This window comes from Lutjanus erythropterus, chromosome 1, assembly GCF_056507025.1.
Source record: "Lutjanus erythropterus isolate fLutEry1 chromosome 1, fLutEry1.hap2, whole genome shotgun sequence".
NCBI classification, from domain to species: Eukaryota; Metazoa; Chordata; class Actinopteri; order Lutjaniformes; family Lutjanidae; genus Lutjanus; species Lutjanus erythropterus.
Window position 1 is genome coordinate 31281276 of NC_139317.1, and position 22543 is coordinate 31303818.

Here is a 22543-nt window from a genome sequence, read left to right on the forward strand (position 1 = left end):
TTCTTAAAACTATTCAATTTGCTGCTTATCTGAACAAGATGATATTATATTAAGTGTGAAATGCTACAAATTTAAAAAGACTTATTTCATAATATCTTGCAAATGACATGTTCCTTTTTGATTTTACTAGAACAATTATTATTAGCATCAACAAATAAATAATTAAGTAAATTTTAAAAAAAAATCTACAAACGTCATCACTCCACGCCCATCTGACATCATCAACATTCGCCAATAAAGCATGGCGATAGCGCGGTGGAGTTATATGTTATGCTATCAGATTTAGGCTATTTTTTGAACCTTTAGTGTGACTTTAAAAGGTTCCCAGAGCACCAAACTGGTTTCCTTTTCTTGGTTTAGTCGTTCGTTAACATTTAATATTAATGGCAGATTTTTAGCCGCTAGCAAGCGAGTTAAATACCAAAATGCACTCTGTGAAGGTCGGCTGTTTAGCTGCGTCCAGAGCTTTCTGCTCAAGTAGGACTCTCTATCCGGAGTTTGTTAAGGTCTCTTGCTGTAGTCAGACTCGTTTTTGTCAAACATCAACAGAAGAGACTGCAGTTATTCGTATTCCTCGTTACCTGCAGAAGCGCGTTGACAGCGTGAAACAGACTCGAGGCAAACACAAGATCAGCACCATCAAAGCTGGAAAACTCCTGATCCAGAGCAAGAACCCCGAACTGAACCAGTCTGCTGGATACATCCTGGGGAAGTTCGAGCAGCCCACTCTTTGCTCCAAAGGATGGAAACACAACAAATCATTCAGTGACTATTTCACCATCAACAACATCAAGGCTGTTGCACCTTTTGTTGCTGAGAAGGAGGTTGAACAGAAAGCGTCGGTGACATTTAGCAATCTTCATATCTGCAAGGAGCTAGTGAAAGCTTTGGACAGTATCAACATCACTCATCCTACCACTGTCCAGCTGCAGACCATCCCAAAGGTCATGAGAGGTCAGAACATCCTCTGTGCTGCAGAGACGGGCAGTGGGAAGACACTTAGTTACCTCCTGCCGATTATTCACAGACTGCAGGCTGAGAAAGGATCAGAGATGGACGCTGAGGGTGAGCACAAAGTCCGCACTTTGGTTCTGGTGCCGTCCAGGGAGCTGGCGGAGCAAGTGGCAGCTGTCTCCAGGACTCTTTGCGCTCCATTTGGTTTGCTGACAAAGACCGTGGGTGGGGGACGAGGTGTAGGGCACATCAAGGTGGTGTTTAAGAGGGGTCAACCAGATGTTTTGGTGGCTACACCAGGCGCTCTGGTCAAGGCCCTGAGGAGACGGTGCCTGGACTTGAGCGAGCTGAGCTTTTTTGTGGTGGATGAGGCCGACACCATGTTTGACCCCAGCTTTTCTGACATGCTGGAGGACATCCTGCTCCACACAAACATCGCCAGCAATTCCAAGGAAACACGAGGCCCCGGGCAGAAGGCGCAGCTGCTGGTGGTGGGTGCCACCTTCCCCGGTGGTGTCGGCGAAGTGCTCAGCCGGGTGACAGACCTTGGCAGCATCGTGGTCATCAAGAGCAAGATGCTGCACTTCCTCATGCCGCATGTTAAGCAGACGTTCCTGAAGGTGAAGGGTGCTGACAAGATCCTGGAGCTCCACCAAGTCTTGAAGCTGCTCCAGCAGGAGAAAGGAGGAGGAGCTGTCTTAGTGTTCTGCAACAAGTCTGCCACTGTCAACTGGCTGGGGTACTCACTAGAAGAGATGGGCGTGGAGCACGCGCGTCTGCAAGGGGAGATGCCTGCTCCTGTGCGTGCAGGTATCTTCCGCTCCTTCCAGAAGGGCCTGGTGGATGTGTTGATCTGCACAGACATCGCTTCACGTGGCCTGGACACATCCAGAGTGCGCCTGGTTGTCAACTATGACTGCCCAGAAAGCCACACAGACTACATCCACAGAGCAGGGAGAGTGGGGAGGGCAGGAGGGGTAGAGGACGGGGAGGTGCTCAGCTTTGTCACTCATCCGTGGGACGTGGAATTAGTGCAGAAGCTTGAGACGGCTGCGCGCAGGAGGACTTCTCTGCCAGGGATGGAGTCTGATATACATGAGCCAAAACCCAAAATTGTAAAAGCAGTGGAGTAGATGGGGGTTTTTGTTTTAAAATATGTTTGCAAGTGGAAAAGCTGCTTATGAGACATACTATACATGCAGTGTCGGGATGATGACTCGAAATGTGTTTTTCTGTATATACAATCCTGATTCCAAAAAAGTTGGGACTCTGTGGAAAACATAAATAAAATAGAATAATTAATAATGTGATAATTAAGAAAGTTAATGAGGTAAATGTTAATATATCATAATTTGTCCATTTGTGAAAACACCCATTCACTGCACATATTAAATATTGTTTTGTCATGTTTTAAAAAACTGCCTGTATTTCCTGATACAAACAATGTTTGTGTAGATTCATCTGCTTATTTACTTCTGTTCATGTCTGAAAAAGATTTGAATTCAAAGTAAAATCTAATTGCATATTTTTCTCAGCTTGTTTTTTTTAATTTTATTTTAAAGAAAAGTTTATTATTTTTAGTTTATGACAATAAATGAACAATCTTTGAGTTTTGGACGGTGTCACTTTGGGTTCTTGGAAATTGTCATGAGCATTTTTCACTTTTTTTTTTTTTTTTTTTGACATTTTATAGACTAAATGATTAGTAATGAAAACAATTTAATAATCTACATATGTCCATCATTAGTTGCAGCCCTATTTTTAAGGCATGTTGGCCCTTTTGTGGCTTCTTTTTTGAGCATCATTTTTGCAAGCACCACCAAAAATGAAAACCTAAAAAATGCAACATCAGCTTTTTCTCCCATGTCATTGAAAGAGACATTGCTGTAGACTTCTTCAAATACAGCCTGTTGGCTATTTGACCACACCTGACCAAACACCATCCAGGATATGGTTTTAAAATATGCTACAGTCGGTGTCTCCAACATTTGCATGTTACACTGAAACTTCAGTATCAATAGAGGAGAAAGCACTGTGAATATTCCACTTTGTCTGAACTGTTTCTTAAATCTTTTTTCAAAGTATGTCTTACATCAGCTGTAATGATAAAGTGGACACTATCCTGAATTCTTCGGAGGTCCATTCGTATTATACTTGCCACAATTTCACACAGTTATGTTTTTCTCTGTACTGTGTACTGCATGTGGTTGGCCACAAGATGGTGGGATTTATCTGATTTCTGTTTATGCACATCACCTGCACTGTTGATAGGTCAAAACATGTATAAAGATTTTTACTTGTAGAACAATTAAGTTGACACATGCTCACTAACATGAACAGTCACACACCTGTCCGCTACCTCCTGAAAGGTTTTGGTGGATTCCAGTCCCTTTTAATGTTTGGAGTACAGAAACACTTTGTCAAACTGCACTACCTTGAACTTGGGCCAAAACTTGACATCTCTCCTGTTGATGTGGTAGGTCCGCTCTACTAGAAAGAATTTTTTTTCCCTCTTCCACGCCTGTGGGTGCTTGTTGAAAGGAAACCTCAAAAGTGTCAACATGAAAATCTGCCAGCGTGAAGAAATTTATTTGGGATCTTATTTCAAAGGTAATGACTTTTCTGGTGACCCTGATGTTATGGAAACAGTTTGGTAGATGTTGTTTTAAACAGCTTATTAGTTTTTTCATGAATTATAGATGCAAGACAGCAAACTCCCAGGTAGACATTTCTGCCTGGAAGCAACGTGTGCTCTTATTTTGAAAAGACTCATGTTACATATGTGGTGATTTATGGTGTGGTGTTTGTGGAAGTACAGTGATTATAGGGTCAGACAGAAGTGTTAACAGCTCTGACAGTAACAAGGAGCTTCCATCAGAATGTGTGGAATCTAGCTGTGATTGTCCTGCTCTGGCTCGGGTCAACATCTTTAAGCTTCGCCCCCCTCTAAGGTTCACATTTCACCCATCTTTCCCCTGACAACCAGGAGACAGTGTCCACTTATAGCATGTGGAGCAAATGCCTCCAATTGCTCAGTTTATATTTTTGTCCTGCCTCCCCTCAACTGACCCCAGCAAAAATCAGATAATAATAAACTCTATCAGATATCCCACTTCCAGGTAGTTGCTGAGCCCTGTGTTACTGTAAGTATTTTAAGACTAAAATAATTTTAGACTATAGAGCTCAACCCCACTCTTGAAAGGAAAGAAGTTTCTCTGTGTCTGTCTCAGTTTAGCAGTTTTGTACTCATAAGTGTAGATAGGATGGAGGGGGAATTTGGTCCTCATTGTATTATATTACATTATATTTTGAATTGTCACCTGGGCCCAGAATTTGGTGTTTTCCTTTACATAAATAAAGACATTTCCACCATACTTTCATGCGGAAAAGGCACACATTTGTGCATTAAAAAAAATCATCATAATGCAGTAAATGAAATGCTTGTTGCTCAAAATTTAGCGCCAGATCCCAACAGAAGTTATCTCAGGGCATTTTTCTTATGGAGCAGACAGACTGTAATCTTTCCAATATCCAATATTTCTCCAATATTATTTACAGAGACACAACAACTCCCACCAAGAGCAAGCACTCAGGTGATGGTGGTGAGGAAAAAACTTCTTTGTGTCCAGAAGTAAAACTTTTGAAACAAAAAATATTTGCACATTCATAGATTCTAGTGGGATTTTAAACTAATTAATTGAACTTTTTGTGTGGATATATATTCCGAGCAAAGTATTTCTACAAGCCCTAAAGAATGTCAGAAGTGGGTCTTTAATTTGTCACCAACACGTCCCTCACCATTAAGAAAGTTCAATAGTAAACTGTAGTCCTGACATGATCTTGGAAAATGGGCTCTCGATTTGTTTGATAAAACAATGGTGAAACATAAAGTTGGCTGGTCCTGCTCCTCATCACCACCACCACCCAGCCTACAGTAACACAAACAATTTCTGCACTTCCTCTCAAATATTTGAGCAGGCAGTGATGGTTGGATGCCTTTCACAGAGGGCTGTTTCTTTCTTTCTTTCTTTTTGGTTTATTTGTATTTTTATTTCTGTCTTTTTGTTTTTTTTTTCTTTGATTTAAAGCCTATACTTAAAGGGCATTTACTTATGAAACAGACTTATTGTTAGTCTGCTGATAACCTTATAGTATATTAAAATGTGATAATACCATTATATTATCTTATCTTATCTTACCTTATATTATATTATATTATATTATATTATATTATATTATATTATATTGTATTGTATTATATTATATTATATTATATTATATTAGAATAATATTCAAAATATTTAATATTATACACTATTATCATAAAAAGCCTAATCACCAGTGGAAAAAAATATGTCCAAGTGAGGTAATTATTCTTCAAATTAAATATTAAAAAAATAATTAAATAACTGGGCTATATGTCAAGTCACCCTCATGTAGTGCCTGTGGACTACGGAGGTGTGTGGATGGACTACAAGGCGTTCGTCCATTAATAATGACGCATTTCCTCTGTGCCCCACCGTGGGATTATCTCCCCCCCCCTCCCCTTTCACACACACACACACACACACACACACGGTGCCGCTGCTGCCGCTGCTCACACACTGTCCGGCCACTTGGAAATTTCCCTGAACGCGGAGGATATTTTACAGCCGAGGAGCGGGACTGTCAGCTAATGTGCATCTTCTCAGGGCGGAGGAGCTTGAAATGCCCCAGTAGAGGACCCGAAGGTAGGTTTACTGCCCGATAATCGGCTTTATCTGGTGCCCATCTCCCCCGCAGCAGACTGTCTGACCTTCTCTGCGATCAAAGCGTTAGAATAAACCCGCACGCCGTGTGTGTGTAGTGTGTATGTATTTGATAGCACAGCGTGTGTGTGGATGTGGAGCTTCTTCCCTGCGTTGCTCGGCTCTTGAATGGATCTCTTCTGCTCTAAGTTGCGTTTAAGAGGCTGCGATGCTCATTTGAATCAACCAAACTTGTGGAGCCTTTAATTGTCGACTTCTCCCAATAGCGTCGGCTTGACTTTGCTGCTGCAGGGGGTCTCCTGCGTGCGGGGTAAGGATTTATTTGTCTTTTTTTCTACGGCGGAGCTGTTGTTTCTGAAGCCGTAGCGGTGAGCATGTGGACAGCGGGCTGGAGGGGTGGTTGAGGTGGGTGTGCGGAGTCAGAGAGGCGTGCAGAGTTCACGGAGATTACATTGCACCGGCCAGGGTCTCCGCCATGTTAAGTTACCACCTCAGTCAAAGCTGCCACCAATGCCACAGGCAATTGTTCCCAACTTTTGAATCTAATAATGCACGTCAAAGAAAAGCCACGCACACATTAAAGGGCGGCCACCTGTGCAGAGCGAGTGGCTGCTGCTGTGTTGAAAGCAAAAATCCACATATTCCAGCTTCACCATGCACTCACACATCATATAGCTTGCATGTGTTTGCAGCCCTGGGCTTTTATTTTTTCATCTTTATCATTCAGGTGCTTGTGGTTTCCATGCTGTGGCTGCACCACTGCTCATCACGGTCAAGGTGATCATGAGAGCATCATGGGAAGAAAAAAAAATGCATCTGTATTTATCTACAGCTTCCAGGTTATATTGTTTGAATTGTGAGGATGGCTCAGCTGCCTGATCGTCTCTGCTGCCACACCCCTTCATAGAGAGACAAGGCCCAGCCATTAATGCTCAATACATGGATACAGTTAATTTTTTTGTGAACTGCAAAGGTACCCAGAAGGCTACTTTGTTAAATATATGACTTTATTGAAGAATATTTAAGTTAAATAAGATAATGTACCATTATCATTGTAAACCAATTCCAGAAATGACCACTGGTGGGGAAAAAATAAATAGATAAAACAAATGGTTAATAAACATCATCAGCAGCATTAGTTAATTGACCCTTCCTATGTCCCGCCCCTTTTCATTCTCTGCTCCAGTGACAGTTGAGCAAGCTTTGTTCCTGGTCTACTTTATCCTTTTACCTATTTTTATTGTGAATCTGGTTAAAAGACGATGCTTGGGGACCTGTAAAAATAACATTCACATCTTAAATTAGCCAATGTAAGCAAAATACTTGCTGGCTAGATAGCTCATGTTCATAAATTGTTAACTAAAATTAGCTGAACTGAGATGTGACCCCATATGTCACTTTTACAGGAAAAGCAGAAAGTTGTCTGAGGTACCAGGTTTGCTCCGCTATCGTTGGAGCACAGAGCAAAAACAGCCTGACTTAGGAAGGGTCGATTGCTGACTGTTTTAATACTGCCAGTCAATTAGGGGCTGGATGTAAACCACAAAACATAGCTTCTCTGCATTCACACCTGCAAGGGAGCTCCTCTTGCTATAATAAATGTCCCTCATTTTGCTAAATCTAAATCACCTCAGGCACAGTTTTCTGCATTTTATATTCTGTAAAAAAGTTTTCACATCGGCAAACGTATATGCCAATTCCGGTACATCTATGATCGGTCAATGTCGTCCAAAAATATCCATTGACTGATATATCGGTCGGGCTCTATAAGAGATGCCTGCTATGTCTGATGTGCAAGTGAGTTTCTCTGGCAGCTTAATGTAAATCGTCCCCTGAAGCCCCACCCTCACACACACACTCCTCTCCCCACTCCCCTTCTGGCTGCTGAGACCCTGGCTTGTCAGGAAAAGACACATGACCTTATAGGCTGCAGGCTCCAGCGTGTGTGTAATGTCTCAGGAACGAGTGCCTTCCCCTGACTGGTTTGTTACACATCCTATAGGTATGTCTAACATCAGTCATAGCCATTTGGCATGCAGGGCACAGTTTCTTGTGGGAATGGCTGGTGGTTATTAGATATATCTCCTCCCCCAAAAATCTATAGTTAATAAAAGTGTGAAGAAAATTGCAGAAGCAGGACGAGAATGTCATCACGTCTCCTCAGAGTTGCCCCGTGTTAAAATCTGTCCTTTCAAAATGGCAGCTCTCATCTAATGAGCCAGACCCCTGTTCTTGTGCACTGATCAGTTATGCTTCTGTTTCATCTCTGTGAAAATGTCATTTTCTCCTGCCTCATAGTTAACTGTTACTATCAGCTGCTGCTTTCGCTGCTGCTGCTGCTGCTTAGTATGCAGCTCTGCCACCAGCTGTGGCACCGATCATTTATTAAACTGACCAAACTCTATCTGGCTTCCCTGACATAAAAGCAGCAATCAAAAGCTTTTTCATTATATTAGTGACTGCACTGACCTTTTTGGGGAATGTGTTTATGCATCCATTATACTATTAGTAGTTTGAAACCAATCTCCTCCAAGCAGAGTGATCAACAAATACACTCTTTACCCTGGAGCTGTGCAGTTATTTAGTGCTGAAATCAGTGGTAGGAAAAGAGAAGCAGTGTGAATCTCCAGGAAATGATGTCTAGGTCTGCACACAATGAAAGCTCAAAGCATATTAAAGGCATAGTTTGGATTATTAGTCGGGGTGTGTGAGGTACTTAATGATCATTAGTCAGTGTTTTACCCACAGTAGATGCCAGCTGACATGCAGCAGAGAGGGGCACCAGCATTGAAGCTAATCAATGAACTGATGTGGACAGGGTCAGCAACAACACATATTTTAGCCACATTAAAAGGCTCAACCTAAAAACAAGTACCAGTTTATGTCTATGCTATCTTAAGAATGTTGTCATTGCTTTACTCTGCTGTCAGACAAGTTTTCAGAGAGGAAACTGAGCCAAATATTAGTCTTTCTAAACCAACCAAATTCCACAGGCAAAATGATTAATTTTACCTCGCAGAACCAGAAGTCGCTGGTCTATCGCTGCCTCGATATTTTAGTTTGTTTGTCTTTTTGTGTGACTTTGGTGAATCTGAACTAAGCTTTTAAAACACAGAATCACACAACACAAACACACTAACAGATCAAGGCAGTGGGAGACCAGCAACTCCCATATTCTGCAAGGTAAAATTACTGATTTTGTCTATGGAGTTTGGTTGGTTTGGAGAGAGCGATATTTGGTGTATATAATGGCAGTTTCCTGTTAAATGTAGTCTACACTTAAACTAATATGGATTTTTTGTAAATGACTGTTGTGAACCCTGTCCACAGCAGTTTGTTTCTTAGTTTTCATGCTGGTGCCCCTCCCTGCTTCTCAAAACTGTGATCGTGTTGAGTGCCAACTGACATCTACTGTAGCTAATATACTGACTGTCAATAAGTACCTCACAGAACCCCAGATTAAAACTATCCCTTTATTAATGCTTTGCATTTCTAGTTCAGTTGCGTCTGTGGCCTTGAAGGACTAACATTCAACGGACATGTGCTTCTGGCTTGTAAAGACCTTCAAGGCCAGTCTTTCTCATCCGGTGGTGAAGGGGTTACTCATCAGCAGCACATGGCTAATTTATCGATCTGTTCCCTTTGTTCTGCATGAAAACAGGTCTTTGCTGTCACCAGCAACCACAGAGTGGAAGTAATGAGCATAACCATAATGACACTTTAATCACAAGAGGCACCATGTTAATGCACTGGACGACGGGAGGGGAGCCAACAGTTTGTTTCTCATGGTCAGCCAGGTACCTCTGCTGAGCTTACAGGAAGTTTGTGGTACAGTTAGCAAGTGCAGTTCATATTAATAACATATTTCCTGCAGGAGTTGTAAGGGCTGGTGTAAGACAAGGCAATTCTTGCAATCTGAGTGCCTTTTTATTCCAAAGCTGCTGTGATCACAAGAGGCATTTTGCATGCAGGTGGGAGGGTGGAGGACAGAATTTGAGCTGAACAGAGAAAGACTGGTTGAATTACATTTGCTAAAGACTTTGGCAGGTTATTCACAAAATTTCTGTCTAGCAGCATCCCCTGACACTTGTTCTACAGTTGTTCTGAAATAAACGTAATCTGCTTTTAATGCAGAAATAACCAAGTGAAGAATCACTGTCTGTTCTGCTTGTTTCCCACCAGTGTAGCTCCCAGTTGGTCATCTGGAACTCATTCCTTGTTTTTTTATGGATCTCGGAGCCTTAAATGATTGTTTGGAAGTGGTTGCCAGGCTGGTAACTAGGGATCAGCTTTTAGTTGCCAAAATTAGCAAACATAGCCTAATTGCCTTAGTTCTGTTTTTGCCTCATAACAGTTACATGTGATTTAACAACTAATGATCACGATTAGAACTAGGGGAATAACCAGGGTGCATTTTAAAGCCTGAATGATGACCTCATACAAGCGTCATCACAATGATGATCATTATCAGATTGGAGTGGTTGAAGATAAAAGTTTCTAAAGGTGACAATGTAGTGAACAGATTTAGCCCAGATAGCCTGATTTGCAGCATTTGTAGAGGCATGGTGTCTACTAGCCCTGCAATGGTTTTCAGACTGCTCTCTTTTGTGACTCAAAGCTGTGTGTATGTAGGGCATGCCCTCTCAAATAAGCAAACTTGCCTTCTCAAAGATAAAGTATACGCATACCATGCAGGGTTGGTGTAATTTTTAATAAAATGCACCCCTAAATGTTGAAATTTCTCCCTTTTTTATTTGACATTAGTATTCTTGGTATGTAGGATTAGTTCTTCTGAGATATTGATGGTTGCACTGTAAAATAAATAAACCAGTTGTCCTTGTTGTATTTCTGGAAAAGGAGTTGCTCAACGAGTGTTTGCTATAGTATTAAACTGCACTTGCTGTTACTACGGTAACCATGGTTGTTGCCAAATCAGCTAGGACTGAAATCTTAAGGGCTACAACTTTCAAGTTTCTTACTGCACTTGAGTGGGAGTATTTTTTTTAACTAGGCAAACTGCAGTATAGGTAGTTTAATGCCTTACAAATTGCAGCTAAGACACATTTTAAGAGCGCTGTGTTGTGGTGATGTGCTTAATGTGTGGACTTGCAGTCTGAATGGAGGCGGAGGAATGTCTGGCCTAGTTCAAGTTAACAATATCACAGAATTTCACACTTCGTCGTGACCAAGCCAAGGCATGCGTAACCTTAAACATTAGAGTCAAATCACAAGATTCCAAGCAGGGCTTCCTGTGAGAAAGAGGCCCCTGTGCCTGGCCCTTCACAGTGCACAGTACTTAACTTTGTTCAGTATCAGGCAGAAAACCTATTGAATCACTCTCTAAGTCCATTCACAATCTCATATTAGGAGGAAGGGTTGTAATTAGAAACAGACTAGGTTGACGTAACATTCAAAAGTTACAGTTTTGAGCCAGTCTTGTTTTTGTAAAGGTCAAAAGTAAAAAAGTACAGCAAACGCAGCAGTTATCAATTTGGAAGTGCACAGGTTTGAAAAGATCATAGCCATTTATGATGAGTATGCCCGCAAGCCCATCAGCAGCGAAGCATTCACCCAAAGTTTCTGAAGTGGTAATGTTGGTCATTAATGGATGGATGCAGCAGAGGCTGCCTTCTTGGCACATCCCATCTACTTTCTGTTTTTTTCCCACCTCCCACTGAGTTCTGGTTATGCCTGCCTCCTCCTCAGTCCACCATCCAATGTGCATTGCATCACAGATATGAGCCAGTACAGTGGTTTCCTGCCAGTAACATGAAGAGCTATTTCTGCCCAAGTGGCCTTTGCTAATTGATTGGATTTAAATACTTGGTATGACTGAAGGATAGGAAATGTTTGCTGTGTTTTTTTTCAGCCTATAATTAAAAATGGAATATGTTTCAGGAGGAGCAGTCTGTCTGAGCAACCGGTGCCCTGCAGCAGTCTGCATACTGTATGCGGTTCTGTGCGTGCTGTGATGTTAGTCAGCGGACCCCCAGTCTGGTTTAAAAATACCAAATTTTGGTCATGCTGAGCAGTCTGAAGCCGCGGTTGCCAGTATGGTTGTCATGGTGATGGGGGATGAAAACTCGTGCTGCCTACTACTTAGTAGGCATTTTGAACAGAGTTGTTCATTTGAACGGTTACCCCAGTAGAAGAGCACATTTATGATAATGTTCACAATCACAGAAGTTCATATGTTTTATGGGATTTGTTGGCAGAATATGGAAGAAATGGAATTTAATATTTTTAAGTATGTATTCATTAGTGTGTAATCAGCTGAAAATAAAATTTGTTGTGTTTTTGTTACTGTAGAATGAGCCGTTTATATCTACCGAGGGTGAGGTTAGGGACCTCTTCCATGAAGGCCACCATTATCCACCAGTTACGGAAAATGCCTCAGATACAACCTAAAATGCAGCATTAGACATTGGCGAGTACTCTATGCACTGATCAGACACCACTTAATTTATTAGCTTAAAACGGGACCATGTTACTTCCCGGCAGCGACCAGTATGCCAAGTTTTATGGCCAGAGGAGGAGAGAAATGCCAACTTTACCTCAGCATCACATCGCTTTGTAGAGTCCATGTTGTTGTATTGTAAGGCTGTCACTGCAAACCTGACTATGAGTACCTTGAGTACCCAGTGTGTAGGTATACTGTACATACTCTGTTATTAAGCTGCAAATACAGACAGTATTATTTCAATCTTTATTTCCTGATTTGGTTTGTTTTTGTGGGATCTGCAGTAAAACACAGCAAATTTTTTGAGATGCTTTTTTTTGTGATTGTAAATTGGATTAGACTGAACTGTTCTGTCATCCTCTTCACTGAGTAGATTCAACTCAAACACTTAAAGTTCAGGTATCAGAACTGGTATCAAGAAAAAAAAGTGATATTGGAATATTGCTACTCTATATAAGGCCGTTTACATTTTGTGCAACTTTTGCAGCCCCCATAGGTTCTCCTACATGCTTGGAAGGGGATGGTGAGACCACATGTTTCTAATTTGCAAGCCCACAGCTTAATGGCACTAAATCCTTAACACTGGTCTTGTAATGGATTGAGATTGGTGGACAGTGTATTATGTCATATGTCATGGTTTCATGGGCTATGAAAAACAAAGTAACCTACCTGTCATTTGGTGTTTGATGACGCAAGAGCTGCAAGTTCAGAGTTTTCCACGCTGACTGTGGACTGCTACACACCTGAAAGATCAGAGCTTTCATCCTCAATGCAGCAATTTTATCTTTGTGCTAAAATGACCTTGAACAACACTGTGAAACATTATCATCTACAGGAGCTGCCACAATGATCAGCCCTTTGTCCTTAGCTTTTAGGTAGAAAAAACACATGGTTTATATGTTTCAAAGAGGAGTTAAGAGTTGTGTCTGTACCGTGTACTGCATTTATTAGGCTGTCGAGCTCCAGAAGATGACACCAGGTTAAATATGAAATGAAGCTTGAAATCTCTCTGTGGTGAAATGAGGTGAAGTCCTCCTATTTTAGTTTGGAACACTGAAATTAATACAGGCTATTTCTGAATTTAAGTGTCTTTTTTATTAGCTTCCGGGAACTGCTTGTCGTGGGATCTGTTACAGCCTTTTGGCACAAGCTGAAATTATCTAATTGTCTGCTTTTCATTTTGAAATTACTTTAGTCTCCTTTTATATTTTGGTCATGTAGTGATTGTATTAATTGATCTGGTTTGACTTTACCAATTTTTCTTACTATTATGCTAATATTGTGCTGGTTTGCTAAAATGCTATTTTTTCTTTGGATTAAGTTTACCTTCTGATAAATGTTACATTTTAAAATGATGAAATAGATTAATATTAAAATAACTCAATAGAAATCAGAGGGAATACTATGTGTCAGGCCAAACCCTGGCTGACTTCAGAACCTCAGCTTGTAATTTCAGGCGTTTTGGCCAAAGCGAAGCGTCATCTCGACCCTGGGCTGAAAGTGGATCTGCTCTGAAATGTGTTTCAGGTTGCAGCTGAGCTCCTCAGCTATTACTGGAGTGCGTCTCTGGCATAAATCCCCACTGCCATGGTTGCCACCTCGAGGCTCATGCCTCTTAGTCACCAGGGCAGAAATGTAACCTAATCAGGTGTCTGCTTCTCCCGGTGCAAAAGCACACTGCACTGCGAACACAGTGTGTAGACTGGCTGTTTTTTTTGTACACAAACACGTGTGGAAGGACACCCTTGTGGACCATGTTACTAAATGATAGCCTGTAATTTTCACATTTCATTTTTGTTCCTTCTTACTTCTTCTATTGCTTCGGGCAGCAAAATTCATTTTCCATCTCTTCCTCCTCTTCCTCCTGCTCAGGGGCTATTTGATCTCGCCAAAGTAACCAAGAAATGCAGTAGTCGCTTAAAGGTTACAGAAGCATGCCTATTACATTGAGATTACTGGTTTGCTTCCCCAGACTGAGTCAGTTTGCAGCTAGGAAGTGAACCATGTAACACCATCTCAACCACAACAAGTGCTCTAGAGCAAAGTGCTTTATTTTTGATTCGCTCAGTGGACTACTTGATGCCAAATCCTACTTGTTGTGGTTATTTTTGGTATCTTATCCAAGTGTGTTTGCATGTGTGGCTGCAAGTATTACAGACGGATCAGAAAACTTTACTATTTATACATGTGGCAATAATGGCAACTGCAAGTTGACTTTTTATACAAGCGTGCAGTCTAAACCCATACTGATAACAGAGTGAGAGGAGAAAAACAGGCTTTGCATTTAAACAAGACAGGATATCAGTGGAATCTGCACCCAAAATTAGAAATCGGGGTGAGCGTATACAGCTTTGATGGTTCTGCCAATGAAAACTTTTGCCTCATCCTTTTATTTTAAACGTGAAATCAAGCATCCTAGTTTTCTCTCGTGCAGCCATTGGCTGTAACTTAATCCATTCCAAAACTCCTGAACAAATGGTATCCTCATTACTCAACATGTCTGTTTTTTGTTGACAAATTTCAACATTTGTACCACTCATCAAATTATTTTTGTCCCTGTGATGTTGTGCCTTGTGAAAATAATCCTGTGTTGGAATTCCCCAGGAAGTGAGTGTGGAGCAGCTCGGAGCTTTGTTGAGCGGGACTGAGTGAACATTCTGGGAGTGCTGGAAATGTATCCCACCCCTCTGCTCCTCCTCGGCCCTCCTGCAGCCCTGCAGCCCAGGGCGTCTATTCTTGGTTTTCTCATGAGGAAAAATTCTTGTCACAAATGTTTGGTAGCTAACTTGCATGAGGAGTCACCCCCTCTGCAGAAGGCCACCCTGCTGGCAGAGGGGCTGAAATGGTCCTAGTGGTGCTGAATACACACTTTGCAGGCTGTTTTTCCCCATTGCCATTAAAAAAAACAAAAAGTGTGTTTGTTTTTAGCTAATCATACTTGATTAAATATTAACTCTAAACAAAACAACAGAATAGTACAGGCCAAAATTAAAGCTTAAATGTTTGTTATTTGACCATGGGTATTAGCTAATATACATCAGTGGCAAACAGTTGGGAGCAACGGTAGTAAGAAATTAAAATAATCCACCATGTATGATGCTTGTAGAGATACACAAAAACACTGCACCATTCAAACAACCAGCTTGTCAATGTAAAAGTATTGACAGTGCTGAGCTTGGAAGGAGCAGAGAGACAAAGAGTCCACAATGGATTAACTTAAAGTAGCTTATTCGCTGTGTTGCGCCGTTCACTTTTATTTAGTCTCTTCTGTCAGAGTTAAGACTGTTCCACAGAAAGAGCGGTTCTCACACAGTTAAGAGACGGGGGTTCGTGGTACAAATTCATTTGAATTAGAGGTACAAATTAACATTATCGATCAATTGAATGATAAATCATCATAAAAAAACAAAAATTTGCATATACGTAACAGTACCAAATACTTTTTTCCTCCAAGATCAAAACAGCAATATATGCATATTCTGACATTACATAGCCTATGAAACATATTAAATACTTGAATATTTCATAACATGTGGAGTGTGCTCATAAAATTATATTATATTTCAGATCTTTATTTTATAGTAGATTGATTTACTTACGTCCAAATTCCTAACGAGCAATTAATCGATCACTGATTAATTGTTATTATCCTCAGTTTGAATAAACTGTGTGAAGTTAGGCTGCATTCACACTGCAAGCCTGTGTTAGGGCCTTAAGCCTAGCACTTGATAGACATCAAAGGGCCGTGGACTGGAAATGAACCCATGGCCACTGCAGAGGACCCGCAGCCTCAGTACATGCTCTACCAACTGAGCTACCATGTTACTCTAAAGGCTACTTTTAAATATATCTGTCAGCGCCTCTAGTGATGTAAAAGTCGCATGAATTCCAGTACGACTGTTCACACTGAGGGCGCACTGCAAAAAATCCGACCTGTATCTGATATGAGTGGCCCACATCAGATCTGAAAACATCAGATTCCATGTGATTTGGGCCACCTTTGCCTACAGTGTGAACGTACCCTTATTGTTCTGTTAGTGACCCAGCTAAGTGAACGAGACAGCTTTATTTTCCCTCTTCACCAATTTTTTATTGAACAAAATGGTGTGCAATATTGAACCAAATGCCAGGAGCAAGTAAACAGAACAATAGAGAGAAAATAGAATCTCCGGAAGCTATTATGGCTCCCTGGTGTTAGCCCGGCCAGGCCTGCAAGCCAGTTAACTAGTTAGTTAGAGATATTGTACAACTGTGTCACAGGTTGTTCAGTACTCCCTAATTGATCTGTATAAATGATTATGCCAGTTGAGCCGTCTGTCAGGCATCACCTACAGTTACACGATGCAAGAAGATTTTATTATTCTCTCTGACTGAATTTGTTTGGCAGGTCATTATTTTGTGTAATGGTTGAAAATGATGAGCTCAAACGTTCAAATATATTGTTCTCTGGTAAGACGGTGTATAAGGATGTCAGTGTGCACTTTACAGATCCGACCTGACAGATCTGACAGTTTCTTGCTGGTGCTTTTTGAGCATTTTTTTTTCTTCTTCTCGTGTTTTCTTGTTTTATGTGATTATTGATCTGTGTTGAGTTATCTCTTTTGTCATGTGGTGAATCAGGGTGCAAAGTGCATGTTGACAAATACGACACCCATGATCACAGATGCTGCCGTTTGACCACAAGCAGGTTCAAATGTTTCAGCAGACACTTTTGAACTGGCAGGATGACTGTAATAATATTAGAAAATGATCATCCACAAACCATACTTTTCTCTCTCTCTCTTTTTTTTAACCCACTGCAAGAAAATGTGTCCTTTTCTTGATGCCTGACACTTTGTTTTTTCAGATAGTTTTGTGTTGGATGCGTCTCTTTTTGCAGCCCTCTAAAACATCCAACCTGACACTGCAGAATTCTGCAGATGGACGGCACCAGAAATAGCCCTTTAAGTGGCTGTTAATGTATGACTGTTACACAATCACACTGTCAGTGCTCCTTGCCCTTGGCTGAAACCTTTCTGTCTGCAAGAGGCTTGCTGCTTGCTCTCCCCACCTCCCTGCGAGCCTCTGATGTTGCTTGTGGATGTCGTAGAGTTTGAATAGAGCTATATAAGGGAAACCATTCTTTGTTTATTAGTTAAGGGAGAGTGCATGGGAGTGCTGCCAGGCCTCTCAGAGTAGAAAATGGGGACAGAAAAAAGAAGACGAAACACCACTCAAACAGAGTGTACTCTGCTATGTGGAGCTGTAAACATTGCTCTTTTTTTTTTTTTTTAAGGCGGCGTTATGAGTGTGGCAGCTGGCTTACATTACATGTGGAAAGCTGTGTGTTAATCAAGTGGCTGAAAATAGCCTTTTATTTGTGCGCCGTGGTATGGGCAGTGTGCACGAATGCAGCTATCCGCAAGGATACAGTGTTTATGTTATCTGCCTGTCAGTGACTTCATCAGGTGTCAGTCGAGTTTTGAGCAGTGGTTATTTGAGAGAGGCCATCCACCTGCTGCAGCTCCTCTGCTAGCATGACTCGTGTTTTAGCAATAGGAGTAGTTTGGTATTATGTGTGCATTGGTTGTAACTTCAGTTAGGGCTGCATGATATGGAAAAAAAAAAAATCAAATCGCCATTATTTTGACGGATATTGAGATGTGATTTGCAATGTGTTATGAAGTGGGAATTATCAGTTTTGCAACATAATTTTCATCATCACTGAATAGAAATACTATTTACTGTTCAGACACAGCTTTAAATAGATGACATAAAGTCCTGGACAAAACCTAAAGTCTCTTGTATTGAAAAATAAGTTTCTTTTCCTCTCTTACTTCAGAACACTTAATCAAAGTGATTAGCTTAAATGTTGCTTGCATGCTTGTGTTGTTGAGATTTGTGTGGTCTGGCATTTGGGTTTTGTGATGTGGTTTGTTTTCCTAATCAGAGGGAGTGAATCATTGAAATTCACTCACACAAATCTATGCAATCTAACTTCTAAATGTCAGTCACAATTTTGTTACAATTAATCATGCATGATTGTTATTTCTTTTTAATTTTAATGATCAGTTTCATTGGTAGCATTTTATGTTTATTTGATCCTTTTCTAGAATCAAGTTTTTCTATTTTGTTATGTTTCAGAAATTTTACTCCCTAATATTAGTATTGGCATCTGCTCCAAAAATCCTGTATTGGTTGGGCAGCAGTCTGCACCAAACAAATGTGGTGAACAAAATTTGTAGGTCATGGCAACTGTGCAGCTCTACAGTGCTTCATTATAATGTTGTTTTGTCACACATTTTTCTTTATCAAAAAATTTCAGCTTCTGCGACTTGAATTTTGGCAATATTGCAATTTTCATCATATTTTGATTAATTCTGCAGCCCTGGCTTCAGTGTATTAAAGCTAATGAAACTCATAAACAAGGAGGAGAAACCTTTCATGATTTAGATTGTTTGTTTTATGCCTTGCCTCTTCACATGAATAAGGAAGTGAGCTGATGGGACATTACTGCAGTTCCATTCAGTTCAGGTGGTAGTTAGAGTGTACTGTTGAGGGATGCAGGTACCAGCTGTCAGATTGCTGTTAAGTTGTTGAAGGGCCTACCTGCGTGTGTTGGATTTTTATAACCCGCAGTCATAAACAGTATTAAACGTGAAGTGCTCCTCCTTGGTAAAATGTGTCTGGTATTAACCCTAACCCTATTGCTGCTATTATAGGGATAGTTCTGATTATTTGATGTGGGGTTGCATGAGGTACTTACCAATAGTCAGTGTATAAGTTACAGTAGATGGCAGTCAGCACATCCAAGTTTGGATGTGTTCACTGCTTTACTTCCTTTTCCAATGAGAAACCACTGTAATATAAGACAAGTATTGCTCTCTCTAAACCAACCAAACTCCATAGGTGAAATCAGTAATTTTAACTTGCAGAACACAGGAGTTGCTGATCAATCACTGCATTAATTGGTTAGTTTGGTGAATCCGAACTACCATTTTAAAACACCACAGTCACACAATAACACATAAAGTTGGACAATAGCACGCAAAACAAACTGACAAATCAAAGCTGTTGTAGACCAGCAACCACCATGTCCTACTAGGTAAAATGACTGATTTTTCCTATGGACGTTGGTTGGTTTGGAGAGAGCGATATTTGGCTTATGTAACAGTGCTCCTCACAAAAGGCTGTCTAACAGCAAAGGAAAATGGTGAAAATATTCTAAATGTAGTACACTTACTTATAGTATTCGAAAGATTTACACTTAAACTGATACTGACTTTTTTTTTAAGTGGACCTTTTTTAAGTGGCTAAACATTGCTTGGGTTTCATGCTGATACTCCTCTCTGCTTCTCCTAACTAGGGGCGTGCTGACCAGAATCTACTGTAGATATACAATGACTATCGATAAATACCTCATACAACCCTACATCAAATAATCTGAACTATCCCTTTAAAATATCTTCTTTTACCACAGGGCTAAGTCTGTCCGAGGTCTCCACTTTTAAAAGCTTAAATAAGACCACCTGTCTATGGAAAACACATTATATTAACTCATTAACAGGGCTTAGGTTTACTGGAGAGCAGTTGTCGTTTGAGTGGTGGAAGCCAGTAGAGTGGAGGTGGTGTTAAATCATAAGTTGCAATGCTTAGATTCGGTTGTCAGCTTTGTGTAATCAACGCAGTGGCACAGTTTGCTACTATATTAGAATGTTTATTAAATGCACTCTAAATGAACTGCAAGCCGCTGAACAAGGCCTTACCTTCAACTTGTTGGTATTTTTCCTTGTGTAGGATTAATGAAAGCACAGGATTTGATGCTTCATAAACACTATATGCTTCTTTTTCTGAGGGCACCATCTGCAAACAGTTGCATAATCACTTCTGTTCCCAGTTTGAATTTAATTGAGATAATCCAATATCAGAATTTTCTGCTTTGCCAATTTAAAATAAGATTGTTTATAGTAATCTTCTCAGCTTAAAGTTGGTGCACACAGTGTTTCATATCAACATGTCTGTGGGGAGCTTGTTCTCCAGCTGGCTACGAGACAAATGCTGCATTGTCATTCCTCTCTTTAAATGGACTCGGGCGTTTTGTCTTTTGGACTCAGGGTAGAATGCCAGCCTTGTCCTCAGTCAAGTTACTTATCTCCCCAGTGCAGAGCACACCCTCAGGGAAATTACTTTGGGGGACATCCCCACCCACCCCTTCACCTTCTTGACATGATTGAATGATGTTACTTACTTTGAGGACTGAGTTCCCCAGTTTGTTACTTACACTGTTAAAGTCAGGCATCCTCCCAGTGAGCTACAAGATTATCTGTGGTTGTAAGGCTGGTAGGCAAACACCAGGTGGGAAATTTATTGCTGGCTGCTCTTAAGGGAATGTTCAAGCAGAGACTCGGAGCTGATTTTGAATTGGCAACATGCGTTGCTAGGATGGCGGATTTAAATGCCAGTTACAAGTGGCAGATGGGAAATGGGATTTTTGTTTTTGATCTGTTTTCCCTGATGTCAAGTGCAGCTTGTTCCCTGATTGGAGTTTTGTTAAGTGTGCTGCCAAGCCTTTTTCTTTCATGCAGCTGTGGGAGCAGGTGAACGCTCCCGAGCAACCTGGCATCCCTGTGTGCTTTGGACTGCCACACATTCCACAACTTTCCTGGAGCTTACAGGCCTGTTTTACAGCAGGCTGGGCTTACAAGAAGCAGATGCACATTTGTTTTTCTGTTTTTATAGGAGTGGATGCAGAAGTAGCAGTTGGCATGCTGTCTTCATTGGATAATAATGCACAGCTGGGCATGAAGATGTAAATAGAAAATATGTAGAAAATTTTTTTTTTTATATGTTTATAACTGATTGCATCACTGCTTGACTGTAAAAGGGGTCATAGAAATGGACCCTCCCAAATACCATTTTTTGGGCTTCAGGAATGGAGGGTGCATCCATGGTACATGTGCTTCTTCCTCCTCTTCAGCCTGCTGGCTACCTCGGAGTCACTCGTGCTACCAGTGTTTTGTTGTTCTGTTTCTAGCTCGAGCTAAAGCGGTTGTCTCTTTCTCTCTTTGCCGGAGAGGTGGTGGTTCAAGCTAAGACTGAGAGAGCGGGGGAAAACGAGACGAGAGACAAATCCAGTGCGGTTTGTCCAGCTTGGACTGAAACTGCTGCAGTAGTGCCTGGTGTCTCTGTCCATGTCTCTGACAGAGAGGCAGGTCTATTATGTGCTGGAACTATCTCCTTGCCCAGTGCAGTATGCTAAATTGAACTAGTTGTTTGCTAGCCATATATATAGCCGTTATATTTAGTGAACAGACGTATGATCGGTATCAATACTTTAATTTAGGTTTCGGGATGAAAGTGAAAGTTTGCTAAAATGTCAACCTTCTCCTTTAAAAACATCATGGTTGGAAAACGTGTACGTAGGTTAAACATAGTGCATCTTGCTCTAAAAATACTGTTAATTGACACATTTTGGGCAAAAGATTCTTAAGAGTTGAGGTTGTCATCTTCACTGTAGTAATCCCAGCGTTCTGCAGCATGCGTTGAATTCACAGTGCTGGCCTCCTCCTTCCCTCCTGTCCCTGCCTTTGGTTCGGTTGTGGTATTCCTGCTGAAAGATAAGCTGTCCTGGAATCAGCCCCAGTCTGCTGACCTAGCAGGAAACAGTAGCAGCCATCCCCCACCTCCTCCTCCACTCCACCAAACCTCAGCTCAATCTACCACTGCTGCACGCTCCCCCTTTATCTCGCTCACTTTCTCTTTTTCTGCCACTCGAGTCTACCCCTCTCTTGAGTTTCTCTCAGCCCTATCTCTGTTTCGCCACCCCGCCCGTTCTCTCTTCAACCCCACGGCTAGCGAGCATGTCAACACCTCGGCTGCAACCCAGTCGCAGGGATGAAATGACACAAGTTACCTCACTGGGCTGTAAATCAGCACACACATCTGGTAAATGGATGAAGGCTGGTGTATTGATGGACAGAATATTCACACTGGCTATGTGACATTTTGACATTTTTCATTGTGTTCGTCTAGGTATCTAAAAAATTGACTCCTCGCGGATGATTTGTGATGACAGGAAATGTCAGCTGACCTTCATTTAGCTGTTGTTTAGTATCACTGTCACTTGCCTGCCAGGACACATCATGAGAAATAATTGGACTGAGATTTTCTACGTGCAGCTGAAATGGTTCACTACAATGGCGTAGGAGGAAAATCAACCTTAAGAGGGTATTAATTCTGTTTTTTCACTGAGAAAATGCTGGAATGTTTAAATATCAATTACACTTTGGTGCATTAGATTATTAGACTAATCAGATAATGGCTGTTGGTTTTGCAGTTGTGAAAAGTTGTTTTGACACAACTTCTCACATAGTTTTGCCTATAAACCAGTCTTAAATTATTA

The 22543-nt window shown here is 41.1% G+C and overlaps 2 protein-coding genes across 2 annotated transcripts in view; both read left to right on the forward strand.

Moving 5' to 3' along the window:
- The first annotated feature begins 242 nt into the window (after positions 1-242).
- Positions 243-2569, forward strand: ddx28 (DEAD (Asp-Glu-Ala-Asp) box polypeptide 28). Its single transcript, XM_084719760.1, has one exon. It carries the CDS (start codon positions 426-428, stop codon positions 2085-2087), a length of 1662 nt encoding a protein of 553 aa, XP_084575886.1. The 5' UTR covers positions 243-425; the 3' UTR covers positions 2088-2569.
- A 2973-nt stretch (positions 2570-5542) lies between these two features.
- Positions 5543-22543, forward strand: part of LOC146333122 (talin-2) — a 152974-nt gene continuing 135973 nt past the window's right edge. The window contains exon 1 of the mRNA XM_084719775.1: positions 5543-5684. The gene's annotated coding sequence lies outside the window, so the exon portion shown is untranslated. The remainder of the gene's footprint in view (positions 5685-22543) is intronic.

Bases quoted from the DNA above. Each gene is read 5' to 3' on its own strand.
- ddx28 (XM_084719760.1), top strand. From the start codon at position 426: ATGCACTCTGTGAAGGTCGGCTGTTTAGCTGCGTCCAGAGCTTTCTGC.